Raw genomic sequence first — 15,442 nt, 5'->3', positions numbered from 1 at the left:
GCTTCCCTGATGAATGGGATTCTTCCATCCTAGGGGGCTCCTGAAGAATATGTGGGCAGGGAAGGCCACTGGAGTTTGGAGAACAGATGTTGGGATTGGCTGGCTCAGAGCATAGAGCTCCCAGCCCACCTGTACCTGTCCATCCCACGGGCCCCTAGCTCTGTCAATCTGCAAGGGATCCACCCAGGGCACTGGTGCCTTCCTCCAGAAACCAGCTGTCTCCACATTCATATGATCACACCACTGAGGGTTGACTTCTGTCCCTCGGGGTTGTCCCGGATGCAGCTTTGGTGGTACCTGTCAAGGTGTGGCTATCGGTGTCTTAGCTGGGATTAGATATAAGTGGCCTGAGGACCCAGTTCTAGTAGCAGGAGGACTCTTAGTGGAGTAGGGGAGAGTTTCTGTGTCTTGGGTCAAGGGTTGGTGTTGATATGCTTGATCTGTGATTATCATGGGGAACCCAGGTGGTTGGTCACACTCCGCCGGGGGAGCCGGCCTCCAGTCTGGAGGTATCCGCTGCTGCAAGCTTCCTGAAGCTTGGTGTAGACACCCCCAGAACACAGGCTGTCCTCTGTCAGAGCTTGCACCTGCTGCATGGCTGATGGATTCTTTTTGTTACCGATGACTTTAGGAGATATCTTGTGGCCAGATCTCACACATAAGGTTCATTGAGAAGGTGGACTCCCTCCTCCTCCATTCCAGCTTAAACTTACCAAATCACCTCTTGGGGACCCCACATAAGTCATGGAGGCAGCCAGGTGGCTCTGCTGGGAATGAGCCTGAGGCTCTAAGTCAGGAAACACCTGAGCCTGAGTCTTGCCCCAACATTTACTGGTTGTGTGACCATGGACAAGTCACGACCCCTCCTGGAACCTCAGCATCCTCACCTATAAAACGTGGACACTCCTACTGCCAAGGCGCCTCCCTCACCTGCCTGTCATGAGGGTCAAATGAGCTGGTGGATGCGCTGTCCTTGATACAAGCTCCCTTCCTCCGTGACATCCATCCCACTTCTGCCACCTGAGGATCTAAGGGAGGGAGGGACCTCCCTCCACTAGCTCTGGAAGCCTTCTGTCTCTGCCTCAGACTGCTCGAGGTTCAATGACTTACCCAGGGCCATATGGCTTGTCCAAGTCATAGGTGGGATTGGGAATCAGGTCTTTCTGTCTCCTGGTCAAACACTTGGCATCCACTCTACCCTACTGTCCCTCACAGCTCTTCAGAAACATTGGCACCTCTTCTTGTTGTAAAGAGAACTCCACAGATGCCATTTTCTGCTCCAAGTTCAGCTCGCCTCGCTTTCCTCAAGGCTCTCTTTGTGTGAGTTGGGGCTGGGCCACCATTGTGCCTGAGTGTGTGCATGAAGAGTTGGGTCAGGTGGGTGCAGGAGAGCCCCCCAACCCAGGTAAGACGCTCAGAGCAATGTCCAAACCATGACTGTGGCGCACAAGTGGGCTGCTGGGCCTTTCTGAAGATGCTCTTCCACATGTTACTTTGCTTCTTCTGTTTCCCTCCCATCTTTATTCTAAGCGCATCCCCCTCCTCCCTAGCCCAGATCTAAGTCTTCCCCTCCCCCTCTGTCGGAGGACCTTGGACTCAGCCCCATAACTCGACTCAGCTCCTGGAAAGTTAAGAAAACACCCGAGAAGCCTTGGCCAAGTACAGTCTGCACCTGGAATCACTTTGGGCAGTAAAGGATGGCCAGGGAACAGAGTGTCCATCCCAGATGCCCAGGGCATGTGTGTGCACGCAGCTTCATGCTCCCACTCTGAGTCATGGGGTGCAAAGAAGAGCTCATGGTCTGGATTGAAGATCAGAGCCAAATTCAGGCAAGGGCTTCTTGTCAGAGGCCAGCATCATCCCCACTACCCTGAGCCACCAGCCCTGGGGGAACTGTCCAGGCAGTAGCTACAATCAGAAAGAAAAGAAAACATTCCAAAGCTATTCTACGATTAAAAATGTTGCCCCAGGTCAGGAAACCTGAAAAGTCAATCTTTGGAGAGATGCCCTGGGTAAAGAGACTATGTGTGTGAAGGGCAGCCTCTCATGGAGGAAACACAGGGGTTTGCATGGTTCTTAGCCAAGTGGAAGGGACCATGTGCTAAGAAGAGCCAGTGCACCAGCACTGATTAGACACTTGCTCTGTGCCAGGCTGGTCTATGTCAGGCTGGTCTGTACCACTGTCCTGGCCCTCCTCTCCCTGGGTCTACCTCCCCTCCCCATGTGGCCATCCTTCTCTCCACACCTGCTTTGAGTCTCCAAGGAGATCTGACAAGGGTGGGGCCTGGGGTGAGGATCAGTCACGGTTCCTGGGCGATGTGTGTGTGAAGTGCTTCTGTGTCTGGAAATGAAGATTCTCTACCGATTTCCTTTATGCCATTTTCAAAGTTCCAGTTGTTTCTGCCCCTAACACACACTGATTACTCCCTTATAACATGGAAAATCAGCTAGGCAAAACCAGTGGACACCGTGTTCTCATCTGACAGTGTATGCCCCATTCCACGTCCATGGGTCCCCACCTCTTTCCTGAGAGGAGGGAAGACTGTTTGGTCGTAGGTGCTCTGGGGCCGGTGTTGATGGACACATCTCACCTGAATCCTGACCCTTTCTGTCAGGGTTGTTCCTGATTTCATGATTTCTGTCCCTGTCTGTATTGTTCTCCTGGTTCTGCTTCTCTGTATGAATCACTTTGGGGTTTTTTTGTGTGTATGTTTTTCTGATCCTCATATTCAGAATTTCTAACAGGACAATAATATTCCATTATACTCCTGTGGCATTCAGCCATTTCCCAAGTAAAGGGTGTCTACTTTATTTGAGGTTTCAAGCTGCCACCAAAAGTCCTCCTTCAGATACAGGTCACACATGGGACCTTTCTTTTGCCTGTGACCTCCTTGGGGCACACACCCGATGGAGGGATCATTGGGGTGAGCAGATCAGGGATCCATCATTCCCGGTTGTTTTCCAGAATGACTGGACTGAGCCCCAACTCTCCCAGTAGACCGTCAGCAGGCTGTGCTTCACAGCCCTCCAGCAGCGACAATTTCCTTCTTTGACCATTAAAATTCCTTCTAAACAGCGTCCAGGCCAGAAATTTAACTTCTTTGGGGCAGGCCTAGTTTTCAAACTGTAACGTTCATATGCACATAGAGCGTGTGGTGCCCAAAATGCCAAGTACTTCATAATGACCCTTTATTAGGCATCCTTCCCTTCATCTGCCCATCCCCTCTAAAGGCCTACGGATTTCCCAGGGCTGCTCAGAAAGAGACATTTGGCCAAAAAAGAAAAAAATGTTCCTAGTTTCTTATTCCCATTCTGTAAGGTTCTAATGAGAAATCAGCATCCCCTCCTCCTCTCCACGTCCCAGGACTTCATGGACCTCTTGAGGGCTCTACTCCTTAAGTCCTTGGATTATGGAATGATTCAAGCAGCATTTTAGGGCACTCAATTCACATGTTACATCCCATACACTCCCCACCAAATGCAAGTGATGGGGCAGTGGCCCTCCTGCTTTCCAATGTGCTGGACAAATGGTCATTCTGTTCTTTGCAGAAGCAGTGAGGTCTGTGCAAGCATGGCAGGCATAAAGCTGTTAGCGGCAGGAAGGAATGGATGCTCCCTCTTCTCAGAGAGAAGCAAGTTTAGCTTGTCCCAGGGTGCTGTCCAGGAGTGCTCTCTCTCAAGTTTAAGAAAGTTTCGGGAGGTTCAGGATGTTGTTTCTGGAGAATAGAGCTGCCCTGACTCAAGCTAAACTACTGCATGTGGCCAAATCGCTCTGCAGAGCCTTGCCCTGCCTGGTCTGGCACCAGTGGGGCTGCTTGCCTTCATTTCATTGTGTGATCAGAGACCGTGGCACAAGGGCCTGCTTCATACCAACTGGTCCTTTCACCTTTCCTGGGTCCCAGGGAGAATCAAAAGGCTAAGACCTGACTGGGACACTGTCCAGCCTGCCCTGGCAGCCAGCACCCAGGAGCACAAAGCCAAGCCTCACAATGGACCCCAGGCCCCAGGCTTAGATCTCAGCAGAGTCTGCTCGAATTCAGCCATGTCCCTCAGCTTCCAGGACCTTGGCCCCTTGAAGGTGTGGGAGGGGAGGAAGACTCAGGTGTGTCCATCCCAGAAGCTGCCTCTCTGTCCCCTGTCTCACCCAGCATGGGAGAGGGAGGCCAGGCAATGGATTTCTGTTCTGCAGAGAGGTGAAGGGACAGCCAGGGGGGCCTCTGGCCAGCTGGGGAGCTGCAGCTGCCCCAGAGCCCTCAGGAGTGTGGACATGGACTTGGGCAGCTTCTGTAGTCTGCCCAAAGTGATCAGGAAGGGGGGGCACCTGGGAAGAGAGACTACCTGGTAGTGGGGGTGGGACTGTGCCCTGGGTCCTGGTGGAGGCTCCTCCCCCTGCCCCCCGGCTATGCCTGTGCGGAGTGAGCTGGTCAGGACACCAAGGCTGTTAAAGTTAAACTCACCGGGCAGGCACTGCCTCTAATACTCAGATTGCTGGAGGTGATGTTTTTGGTAAACAGGTGGGGTTTTTGTTTGCCGAGTTCCTTTATCCTTTTTAATCTTTCCTTTAATGCGCTCCTCCTGTGTCGGGTTAACAATGGGTTAATAATTTCCCTGGTTAATGATTATCTTTACTGGCTTGTTAATTGTTAGTGGTTGCTCCGTTACTAATATAGGCTTGTGCAAGGAGAATTGTTTCTTGTTACTGATTTTAGCATTATGTCTTCTACGAAGTTGTAAAATCGTCTAATGTAAAGTTAGGGAATTTGGTAAAATTATTGGTATTAAGATGTTAGTACATTTGAGCTTTAACTTTTTCTTAATTGGTGGCTGCTTTTAGGCCCACAATGTTTTTGTAATGAGCATTATCCTCTAAGGAAATTTGTTTACATCATCTAAAGAGTTGTCCCTCTTTTGACTAGATTTTAAATTTGTTATGATTTTTAGAACTTTGATTAAATTTAAAGTTGAACTAAAATTCATGTTTTGGACAACCAGCTATCTTCAAGTTCGGTTGGCTTTTCACCTCTACTATAAAATCTTCTCACTATTTTGCTACATAGACGAGTTGGTTCTGGTGTACTGTTTTATAGTAGCTCACTTGATTTCGGGGAGGCGGGCGTAACTCTTTTTGTCCGGTTTGACTGGCTAAATCATTATGCAAAAGGTAAAAGGTTAAATCTTTGCTTTTTGGTGCTTTTAATTGGTCTTTCATTTTTCCCTTACGGTACTAATGTTATTGCGCCTGTTTATCTGTTCTATCTCCTATACTGTGATAGGTTAAATGTTTTTTTTTGTTTGTTGAGATAATTTTTTTGATGGGTGTTAGGGCTATGATTGGCTCAAAATGGTCAGTATTAACTGAAATCTTTTAGGTGTAAGCTAAATGCTTTATTATAAGCTACATTTTGATACTCCAAGTGCACCTTCCAGTACACTTACCATGTTACGACTTTTCTCCTCTTTTTGTTTGAGTTTTATTATTTATGTTTTGGGTTTTAATTGAGGAGGGTGACGGGCGGTGTGTGCGCGTCCTATTGCCTATTTCAATTAAGCTCTCTATTCTTAATTTACTACTAAATCCTCCTTCAGTATCTTAGGTTTCATAAGGTAGTTCGTTATATTCTAATTTAGAAAATGTAGCCCATTTCTTTCCCATTCATATGCTACACCTTGACCTAACGTTTTTATGATTTATGATCTTGCTTACTTTTTTTCCCTATGGGGTAGGCTGACGATGGCGGTATATAGGCTGTATTGGCAAGAATGGGTGAGGTTTATCGGGGTTTATCGATTATAGAACAGGCTCCTCTAGGTGGGTTTAGGGCACCGCCAAGTCCTTTGAGTTTTAAGCGCTGGCTAGTAGTTCTCTGGCGAATAATATTGTTATCGGATTATCTTGGTTTAGGGCTAAGCATAGTGGGGTCTCTAATCCCAGTTTGTTTCTTAGCTATAGTGTCTTCAGCGTAGATAAAGCCACTCTAGCTGTGTATTTTAATGTTAACTAGAGCGTATTACAGTTTAGTTAAATATTAGCTTTATTGGTTGTTAGTGCTTAAACACACTTTACGCCGGTTTTCTGTTAATTTGGGTTAATTGTATGACCGCGGTGGCTGGCACGAAATTTACCAACCCAGATAATTATAATTCAGTCAAACTTTTGTTCGTGGTTTGATGTTAGTCGCTGCTGTATCCCACAGCAAGGCATGATGGGCTACCTGTGGTGTGCCTGATGCCTGCTCCTGTTGATTTATGAATAATTTTGAGGGCATTCTCACTGGGCAGCGGAAACTTGCATGTGTAGGTTTAATTATAATTAACCGTAAGACCAGGACCAAACTTTGTGTTTATGGGACTTGTTAAAGTCCGTCTAAGTATTTTCAGTGCTCTGCCTTGGGTTAAGCTACATTAACAGGGGAGTTTTCTAGGTTATAGGGGTCGTTGGGTTATATATTATGTCGCTTGAAATAGAGGGTAGTTTATTGTTTGTGGAAGTAGAAAGCCCTTTAATTTGTGAATGTGGAAGATGACTTTTTACAATACTGGGATAGTACAGAATGTGAAAAAGTTGGAATACTGAAGGGGACAATATTGTTATGTAAACGTCATGACTTTATGGCATTGTAGTATTTAGCATTGGAATGTCTTTATACTACAGCTCTATAATAATAGATACACCTATCGTGTCCCTGTGAGTCCGTGTGGTGCTCAGCTAAGTGTATATCCTCTGGTTTGGGGGTTTGACGGAGAAAGGATGGAATTTAGTAAGGGGTAAGGGGGTTTAATGAATCCCAAGCTTATAGTATTAAATTATTATAACTTATTATAAAGTATAACAATATATTGACCGCTGACCAAGGTAGGGCTTCTGAGCTCTGTCCCAGGGCCTGCCCAGGAGGTGGGAGCACCGGGCAGCATGACCCCAGCAGAGGGCCGGCTTCTACCCTTTGTTGGTCTGGGGTATTGATGAGCATATACAGACACCTTCCTCTTTCCAGATTACATGGTCTCTCCCAATATTTCTTCCGTTGGTCAGTGTAAAAGGACTGGACAAGGCCGGGGCTCACATCTTGGATAGGGACTGCCCCAGAAGCATTGCTGTTGACCACTAAATGAAAATGTGCCAGTGGTTTCCAACCTTAATGGCTTGCACGCAGCAGATACTAAATAAATATTTTTAAAATTGAATTTCAATCCCATGACCCACAACTGATGGAAGGGGTGTGTCAACCTAGGACCTTCACATTTTTATCAGAACCCAATCCCCCCAGGACTGGACACGAGTCTGCAGCTCCCAGGGGAGTCTCCTGTTGCCAATCCATGTCCATCTTTGCGGTGGTTGTAGTGAGAACATGGAGCCCTCGGATGAACATGCCCCCTCAGCCGAAGAATCCTGGGAAACTGTCATGATGTGATAATAATCAAAGTAATGAACCTAATGTAACACTTTCTTCTAGGGTGAGCCAGGCCCTGCTGGTCCTTATGGTCCTCCTGGTCCCCCTGGCATTGGGCAGCAAGGGCTAAAGGTAAGGATTCTTACCACCTCGGAGCCCTGGTGGGAACTTCAGCCAGGCCACAGCCCTGGGGCACTGTCTGGGGTGGGCAGGGAAGGCCTGCTCCAACAATTTGGGAGTGTGTGAGATGAGCTGAAGCCCTTCTCAATCTCTCCCAGTGGTTTGGGTTGCAATTACTCCAGAAATCCAGTGGGAGGGACATGGGTGCCCGTGACCTGGGCACATGGCGCTCCCAACCTTCCCATTAGCTGGGTGGGAAAAGATGGAGGGGGGTCTGTTTGCTCCTGAGCTGGTCACCCATATACCAATATGCCCATTTTGCCCCTCGCACCCAGAGCTTGATGTTTTTATCAGACAGAGAGGGCACCCAGAAGGACTGGAGCCCTGGTCTAATCCACTTATGCAGAGGGCATGGAGGGGCCCAGCCGGGGCTGGAGCAGAATTGGCTGAAGCTGGCCCTCTGCTGGGAGACCTGGTTTTGAAAGGTTTCAGATCGATGGCTTTAACATCATGGTCCCTCTGCTCACCTGGCCCAGCGCCTGCCGTGTCCTGACATCCTGCATCCCCCAGGATGCCTTTCTTTGTGATCTCTGAAGATACTTTGGGGTTTTTAACAGTCAGGAATGGCAGCAGTGACTCAATGTCCTCCCTTTCTGTTAGGGAGAAAGAGGGCGAGAGGGCCGGCCTGGGGCTCCAGGACCCATTGGGATTGGTGAGCCAGGACAAACTGTAAGTACTGTAAGCTGTGCCCATGACTTAGGGGAATGACTGAAGGAAAAGGATGAGTCTCAACCCTCTCAGGGTTCCCCTGGCAGAGGCAGGAGAGGAATGGAACTTGGACAATGAGAGAGGGGCTGTGAGGAGGTGGGAGCCAGAGCAGGGGGAATCACGGGCATACAGGTGGGGGCTGAGCTGCTGGCCCGAACAGATGCCAGGCTCTTCCTGGCATGTGCCAGACGATCTTTCAGAGCTTCAGCTGCTGCATCAGGATGGGGAGTGTCTGAGACAAGACCCTGCTCCTTACCTAATGCCCTCACCTCACTGTCCCCAACACTGCGCGTCCTTGGACATGTGGCTCAGTTACTCTGGCATTCTTGGTCTCCTCCTTGTGGAAGGGGATGGTCACCCTGCCCCGGGACAGAGCATGAACAGCTGAGTCTATTGGCTTGCTGTTATCTTAGAAGAAAAGAAAGGACCCCAAACAAGGTGCCTGGAAAGCAAACAGATGGACAAGGGTATCCCGAAGGCCCAGATGACCTTGGCTTTCCCGTAGTCTCTCTCCTCGGCAGCTTGCTTGTGGTGGGGACTGGGGCTGGGATCTGGTCCCTAGGAGCCATGGGGTCTCTCTCAGCTTTGCAGCTCCTTGGGAGGCTCCGACACCCTTGCTTTCTCACCCACCTCTGGTTCACCTGCTCTGGGCAGTTCAAGTTAGGTGACCAGATGCCCATTTCTGAAACAAATGATAGCAAAGGTCTTTACATTGAGCAGGAAGGGGACTTTAAAGGGTCTGATGATCTCCAAAGCCATGGTCCAAGGTCCTCCTTGTTATCTGAGTGCTCTCCAGGCCAAGCAATCCCAGTTACTTCAGCCTTTTTGCAGGCACTTTTGGCCATGCCTCCTGGTGGAGACATCCTGAGGTCCTCAGCACCCGCCTCCATGGAGGCCCCTAGGACTAGAACTGGCATCCCAGGGAGTCTGGCCACAGAGGGTGATGAATGGCAGGCTGTCTTTGTTGCTGCATTTACTATTTCGACAGATGGTATACAGCCAGACCCCAAATGCAGGGGACCCCAAAGAGCACAAGCCTCTCTGGTGAATACCAGAGCTGTGCTCATCTCTCTCCCTCTCTCTCTCTCTCTCTCTCTCTCTCTCTCTCTCTCTCGCTCCTTCCTCCCTCTCTTCTTCTCCTCCTCCCTCTGTAATCAGGGTCCCCGGGGTCCTGAAGGAGCCCCAGGAGAGAGAGGAATACCTGGAGAAGGACTTCCGGGCCCCAAGGTAACACCCAAACTGAGTGTTTGACAGACTTGAGTAAGAAATGAAAACATTTCAGACATACAGTGGGTATGTGCCCATCTCACCAATGTTAGCTGAGTGGTCAGAACAGTTGGCCCCAGCTGGGCACCATTTGTATGCAGGCCAGGCTCAGGGAGGCTTCCTGGCTTCCTCTGCTCCAAGTCAGAAATACTTCTGGAGTATCTCATCATCCTGAAGGCAGTGGCTGTAAGGGGCCTCTCCCTGCCAACAAGGGGATGGGCTCAATTCTGCTCCAGGGACATCTCTGACTAACAGAGGTCTGCTTTTGGGACAAGTCAGGCTACCCTGGCTAGGACAACAGAGATGCTGGACTCTGGAGTCACCACGGGCCAGGTGGATAGCCCCATGTACCCCACTGAGAGGACTTAACCTTATGATAGAGTGACTGCCCTGGGAGGACCCCACAAGAAGCTGGAGGGAGTGAAGAAGGCAGAAGGTTGGCTGAGAAGGGGTCACTTACAGAGGACAACATCCCCTTTCTGCCCCCAACAGTCCTTGTCCTTCAGGAGCTCATTTTTGCTGATGGAGATGTGGCTGGAGAAGATGTGGGGACACAAGCTTGCTGTGCTAACTTAGCAGCCACATTATTTAAGGCGTTCAGAGGCTGCCCTGGGTGCCCTGAGCCCAGGACAAGGGAGGGGAGGGTTCTCTGGTCCCAGCTCTGATCAGATGCCCTCTGCTTAGTTCTGGGGGTCACAGTTTGGGGAGGACATTGTCATGTCTGGAGCCCCTGCAAATACTGGAGATGGGAGGGCAGAGTATCAGGGGTGCTGAGCTCTGTGACCTTGAGTAGACATATATATCAGTCTTCAGGTATCTGCAAGGTGCAGAACCCCGAGCTGGTCACAGATGGGGCTGCAGACTCACAAGACCTCACTGGCAAAAAGAGTGGAGTAGTCACACACACATATGTGTACATACACACATCCATAGACACAGACACACATAGACACATACATAGACATAAACATAGACACATAGACATGCACACACATCCATAGACACAGACACACATAGACACACATATGCATGCACATACATACACATAAACATAGACACACACATCCATAGACACAGACACACATAGACACATACATAGACATAAACATAGACACATAGACACACACACGCACACATACATTCAGACACAAAACCACATGCAAGGCCTCAATACAGGGCTCAGCCCAGGTACCAGAGGAAGAGCACCTGGGCTTTGGGTCCAGGTCTTGCTTGGTTCCCAGTTGGTCACTCTGGGACAATGAGAGAATTCCCAGGTCAGCCTTCACAAATGGCAGTTTCTCAGGGAGCACAGATGGACCTGTGCTGGGTGGGAGGTGCGTGATGGCTTCATCTCAGGGGTCAGCCTGACGCCTCAATCCCTCATTCACTTGGCATGATGCATAACTGTTTCCTGAATCCTAACCTGAGTTCACTGATACACCACTGTGTTATTTCCAGGGTGAAAAGGGTTCTGATGGGCCCATTGGCCCCCAAGGACTCCAGGGTCTATCAATCAAAGGGGACAAGGTATGTGGCTACTCAGATTGCAGGTCAGACAAAGCTGCTCTGAATGAATGAATGAACAAATGAATGAGTGAATGAATGAATGAGTGAACAAATGAATGAGTGAATTGATGGTGTCACATTATTGGAAATCCACAAACCAGCCACTCAGTCAAGTGAGGAATGGGTCGAGTTGCTGTAGGCGGGGGTCATGGGTTGGAAATGTTGGTGCCCAGAATGATTTCCAGTTGTCATGAACACCCACGTTGGCTCCAGCGATGCCCCACTCACCAGGTCCTCAGACTCCCAATAACTTGAACCATCCAGAACACCCCTTTGAGGCCAGGAGAGAGTCACGGACTCTAGCTGGGGAGGAACCCCTCCCCCCACCAGGGCAGCTGCTCTTGGCTGAGCTGGCTTGGTGTCTGATCTCCCTCGAGGGGTGATTGGGACCAGGGAGGAGCTGGGGGCGGTCGGACAAACCGTTGGCAGCTCAGGACCAAATGGCGATGCAAAGTGAAGAAGAAAATCAGCCTGAGCTGTGTAGGGTGTAAACAAATCGTTCCTCCCCCAACACCCCCACCCTAACACAACCCCAAACCCCAAACCAACATCCCGACTTTACGGCGCCGGAAGTAGCTGCCGAATCCTAGCACCCGACAATTCACAGGCAGGCTCCAAGTCATCGAACGACGGCCGCCGCCCTCTGTTAAATGGGGAACGGGGGATGGTGAGAAAGGAATACGGTGTCTTATCTTCGTGTGTGCACATTTGTATCATTTTGTCCATCGGCTCTTCCTTCCCAGAAGGGCCGGCATTATTGTGGTTTTGGTTTGGGGAGACTAATGATGTGCCCATTACCCGAGAGATCAATAAGTAGAAGTAAAAATAAGTCCCGGCATTGCTATTCTCTGGCCCCCGTAGCAGGGAGAAGAGCTGGGCCCTGACCCGGGGTCTTTGGGCTCACACTCGGGCACCATTCTTCCCCCATGTCGTGATATCTCCGAGTCAGAAGATGTGGGTTCTAATGGCGGCTCAGGGCTTTTCTAGCTGTGTATCCTCGGGTAAATCCCTTCATATCTGTCACCTCATGTGTAATGTTGGGAGTCAGGAGGGGGGTGGGAACACTTCCCTCTCAGGGTGGTGAGTGTACATTCTAGAAGTGTGCACCGGCACAATCATGGCTACCTTATTCTGACACACAGATCGTCTTCCTTTCCCCACAGGGGGATTTGGGACCTGTGGGACCTCAAGGGCCAAGGGGTGCCCCTGGACTCGGGACTCAGGGTGATCAGGTACATGCGATCTTTCCTTTCAAGTTCAGTAGAGAACACTCGAGAAATCCCCTTCCACTGAAGGACCCGTCTGGAGGCTAGATTCTGGAATTGCATGGTCGAATATCCTCCCTCCCTCCTTCGGCTCACACAGACGTGGGGCTGGGGTTCAGGAATGTGGGCCATGAGTCCCCATCTCGAGCTGTGCCCTGTTCATCGCTGCTTCTGTCATGTGATGCAGCAGGAAATCTCTGTTCCCCAGGCTGCTGCCATCTCCTGCCCGGCAAATCTGCCCTCTGGATCTCTCCTCTGGCTTGTGGGAAAATCCTTGCCGCTCCCAGCTGCTTCAGTCCTAAGGCAATCATTGCCAATGAGCACCCGGGAGGAGGAGCTGTGTCTAGGCACTGAATACCTCACTGCAGTGCACTGGGCTGCCTCCAGAATAAGGGGAATGAAGAGGAGTCCAGGAAAGGCTAAAGAGGTCTGCTAGATCAGGGAGACAGACTATGGAGAGGGTGCAGACCCCTTAAGTTCATGGCAGCCAATGACCTCAGAGGCAACTCCCATCATGGAGCACCAATCCTGTTTATTGAATTGGCTCGAGGAGCCTGCACATTGCCAGCCCCACTTGACATCTTTCTGTCTCTGCCCTAGGTATTTTTGTTCCCTTTTGGATTCTGTGCAGAAAATCTTTCAGACTGAAAAGAGATGCACAAGCCCCCAACTTCCACCATCCTTAAAGGTCTGGCTGGCCTCACATCCTGTTTAGAGTGCAGCAGACTTTTACTGCTCACAGGTGCTGCACTGTCCCAGGCCCCTCAGGAGAAGCATGAAGCCAAGTCAGTGAGATCATTTGTTCACTCTGGAACCTTCACTCATCCCACAGGAGGGGAAACCAGCCCATTAATTTCTTCTTAACCTAAACACTTTTCCTTTTTCTTTGAAAGGGAATCCAAGGTCCAAGCGGCCCTCCCGGTCCCCAAGGACCCCCAGGCCAGGGCTCCCCTGGTCCCAAGGTAAGGTCCTAAACAAAAGAAGATTTTAATTAAAGTCAGTAGCATGGGTCAGTTGCCAGTGCCCATGAGAACTCAACTGGGAAGGCAGGAAATAACCATTTAAAAGCAGCAGCTTCTCCCAACCAGACACACAATGCTTGTGGAGTCTCCCCAAAGGCTGGCATTTGTGATCCCAGGCCACAGAAGCTTTGCCTTTATTGGATCCTTGAAGATTCCTTGTCTCCTGCTCTGGGATCCTCCTGACCGAGCCCTCTTAGAGCTCAGGCTGAGGTCAGTAACTCTGACAAGGAGCCGGTCAGAAAGGCGTCTGTGAGTGCCCTCCAGTATCTGTTGCCAGGGTTACTGGCAAAGAAACACAAGGGCTTTTCTTCTTCTGTGTGCTGGGGAATCACAACCATCCTTTTGTTTAAAACATGTGAGTGCCCTTCTCTTTCCTCAGGAGATCAGATCCAGGAATTTGTATGACAGGTATGAAGGCCTTCAGAGATTTATGGAAGGTGCACAAAGATAAGGCTAAGAGCACTGGAGCTCCCAGGGATCCCTGATTTTTCCCCCCAGCACTCAGTACATATCTGATCTTTCCTTCCCAGGGAGAAGTGGGCCAGCCTGGACCCACTGGGCTTCGGGGACCAGTAGGAACTGGAGTCCCAGGTCCAAAGGTGAGTGTGTAGCAGACTTCCCTGCTTCCAAAGTGGTCACTGGTATGCTTGGTGGGGTTGGAGTGGGGTCGATTCATGTCTATGGGTGCCATGGCCCTTCTGAGGGCCATGTGTAGTTATGTTGCTAGTGGAGTCCATGCTATTTACCTATGTGTTCAAAGTAAATACGATCTGATATGGGGATGTGGTCTGTCCCCTAGCTCAGCTCTGGTCATGTCTCTGGGAAGAAGCCGCCTTTGTGCCTTGTCCTTTTCCCCAGGGCTTCAGTATCCAAGGCCTATCCTTGAACTTCAGTGTCCAAAGGGCTCTCCCAGGACTTTAGGGCCAGTGTCAGAGCACGTAACCTCATCAAGTTTGAAGGGTCTATCCCAGGACTTCCATGTCAGAGGGCCTATCCCAGTACTTGTGTTCAAGCATCAACTCCAGCATTTGCATATCCAGGGGTCTATCCCAAGGCTTCAGAATCCAAGGCCTATCCTTGAACTTCAGTGTCCAAAGGGCTCTCCCAGGACTCTGGGGCTAGTGTCAGAGCACCTAACCTCATCAAGTTTGAAGGGTCTATCCCAGGACTTCCGTGTCAGAGTGGCTATCCCAGTACTTGCATTTGAGCATCTCCTCCAGCATTTGCATATCCCAGGGTCTGCCCCAGAGCTTCAGTGTCAGAGGTCCCTGCTACTCCTTGATGGCCTCACTGCCAGCTTCCTTCCTGAGATCTGGAATGTGTCCAAAGGCATCCTAGGCACAGGGGCCCTGGAGATGGCCTTATTTGTCACCCAAAGGCTGGTACTGACAGGCTTACTTGTACTTAGGCATTACAAGACTTAAGTAGATTCAGGCCCAAGTACAGTAGGAGAAAATTACCATTTTCAAAGGATTTAGGATGGAAGGACCTTAGAGACCTTCTTATCCAGAACCCCCATTTTGCAGAAAAGCAAACTGAGGCCTGGAGTAGGGAAAGGGACTTTCCTAAGGTCACACAGCTCATCGATAGCAGAGGAGATCTGAGCCTGGGTCTTCTGCCTCAGAATCCCAGTGCTCTCTCCATTAAACTATCCTGCCCCCTTTTAATGGCAGGGAGGGAGCAGTACCTGATGGGCAAACAGGGGCCGATCTCATGGCAAGATGCCTGGTTTGGATTCAGCTTTGTAGAAGGGATGGCACTGAGCCCAGGCCAAAGGGAAGATGGGATCATGGGCCTCTGATTAAGAAGTGAAAGTGGGCTCAGTTGGTCTCCTCTGACCTTCCCAACACCCCATGAGGGAGGCGGGGCAAAGATTCTGGGGCCCATCTTAGAGAAAGTGAGCTGTGTGCCCACGGTCCCACAGCTAAGAAGCATCAGAGCCAGACCATGAACCCACTAAACCATCCATTCTTGGTGCATCCCTAGAGCCTGAAGGTCTGGGGACACCCCCTCCCCTCCCCCAGACACAGGGCACTGAACTCTACCA

General features: G+C 50.1%; 1 protein-coding gene across 1 annotated transcript in view; it reads left to right on the top strand.

The window, feature by feature from the left end:
- The window catches only part of COL28A1 (collagen type XXVIII alpha 1 chain), a 65,893-nt gene that overhangs the window by 16,848 nt on the left and 33,603 nt on the right, over positions 1 to 15,442 (top strand). The window contains exons 11-17 of the mRNA XM_036759584.1: positions 7,452 to 7,520; positions 8,169 to 8,237; positions 9,435 to 9,503; positions 11,001 to 11,069; positions 12,272 to 12,340; positions 13,267 to 13,335; positions 13,926 to 13,994. Of these exons, the coding sequence (XP_036615479.1) occupies positions 7,452 to 7,520; positions 8,169 to 8,237; positions 9,435 to 9,503; positions 11,001 to 11,069; positions 12,272 to 12,340; positions 13,267 to 13,335; positions 13,926 to 13,994 (483 nt within the window). The remainder of the gene's footprint in view (positions 1 to 7,451; positions 7,521 to 8,168; positions 8,238 to 9,434; positions 9,504 to 11,000; positions 11,070 to 12,271; positions 12,341 to 13,266; positions 13,336 to 13,925; positions 13,995 to 15,442) is intronic.

This window comes from Trichosurus vulpecula, chromosome 5, assembly GCF_011100635.1.
Source record: "Trichosurus vulpecula isolate mTriVul1 chromosome 5, mTriVul1.pri, whole genome shotgun sequence".
Taxonomy (NCBI): domain Eukaryota; kingdom Metazoa; phylum Chordata; class Mammalia; order Diprotodontia; family Phalangeridae; genus Trichosurus; species Trichosurus vulpecula.
This window is presented reverse-complemented; position numbering and strand designations above follow the sequence as displayed.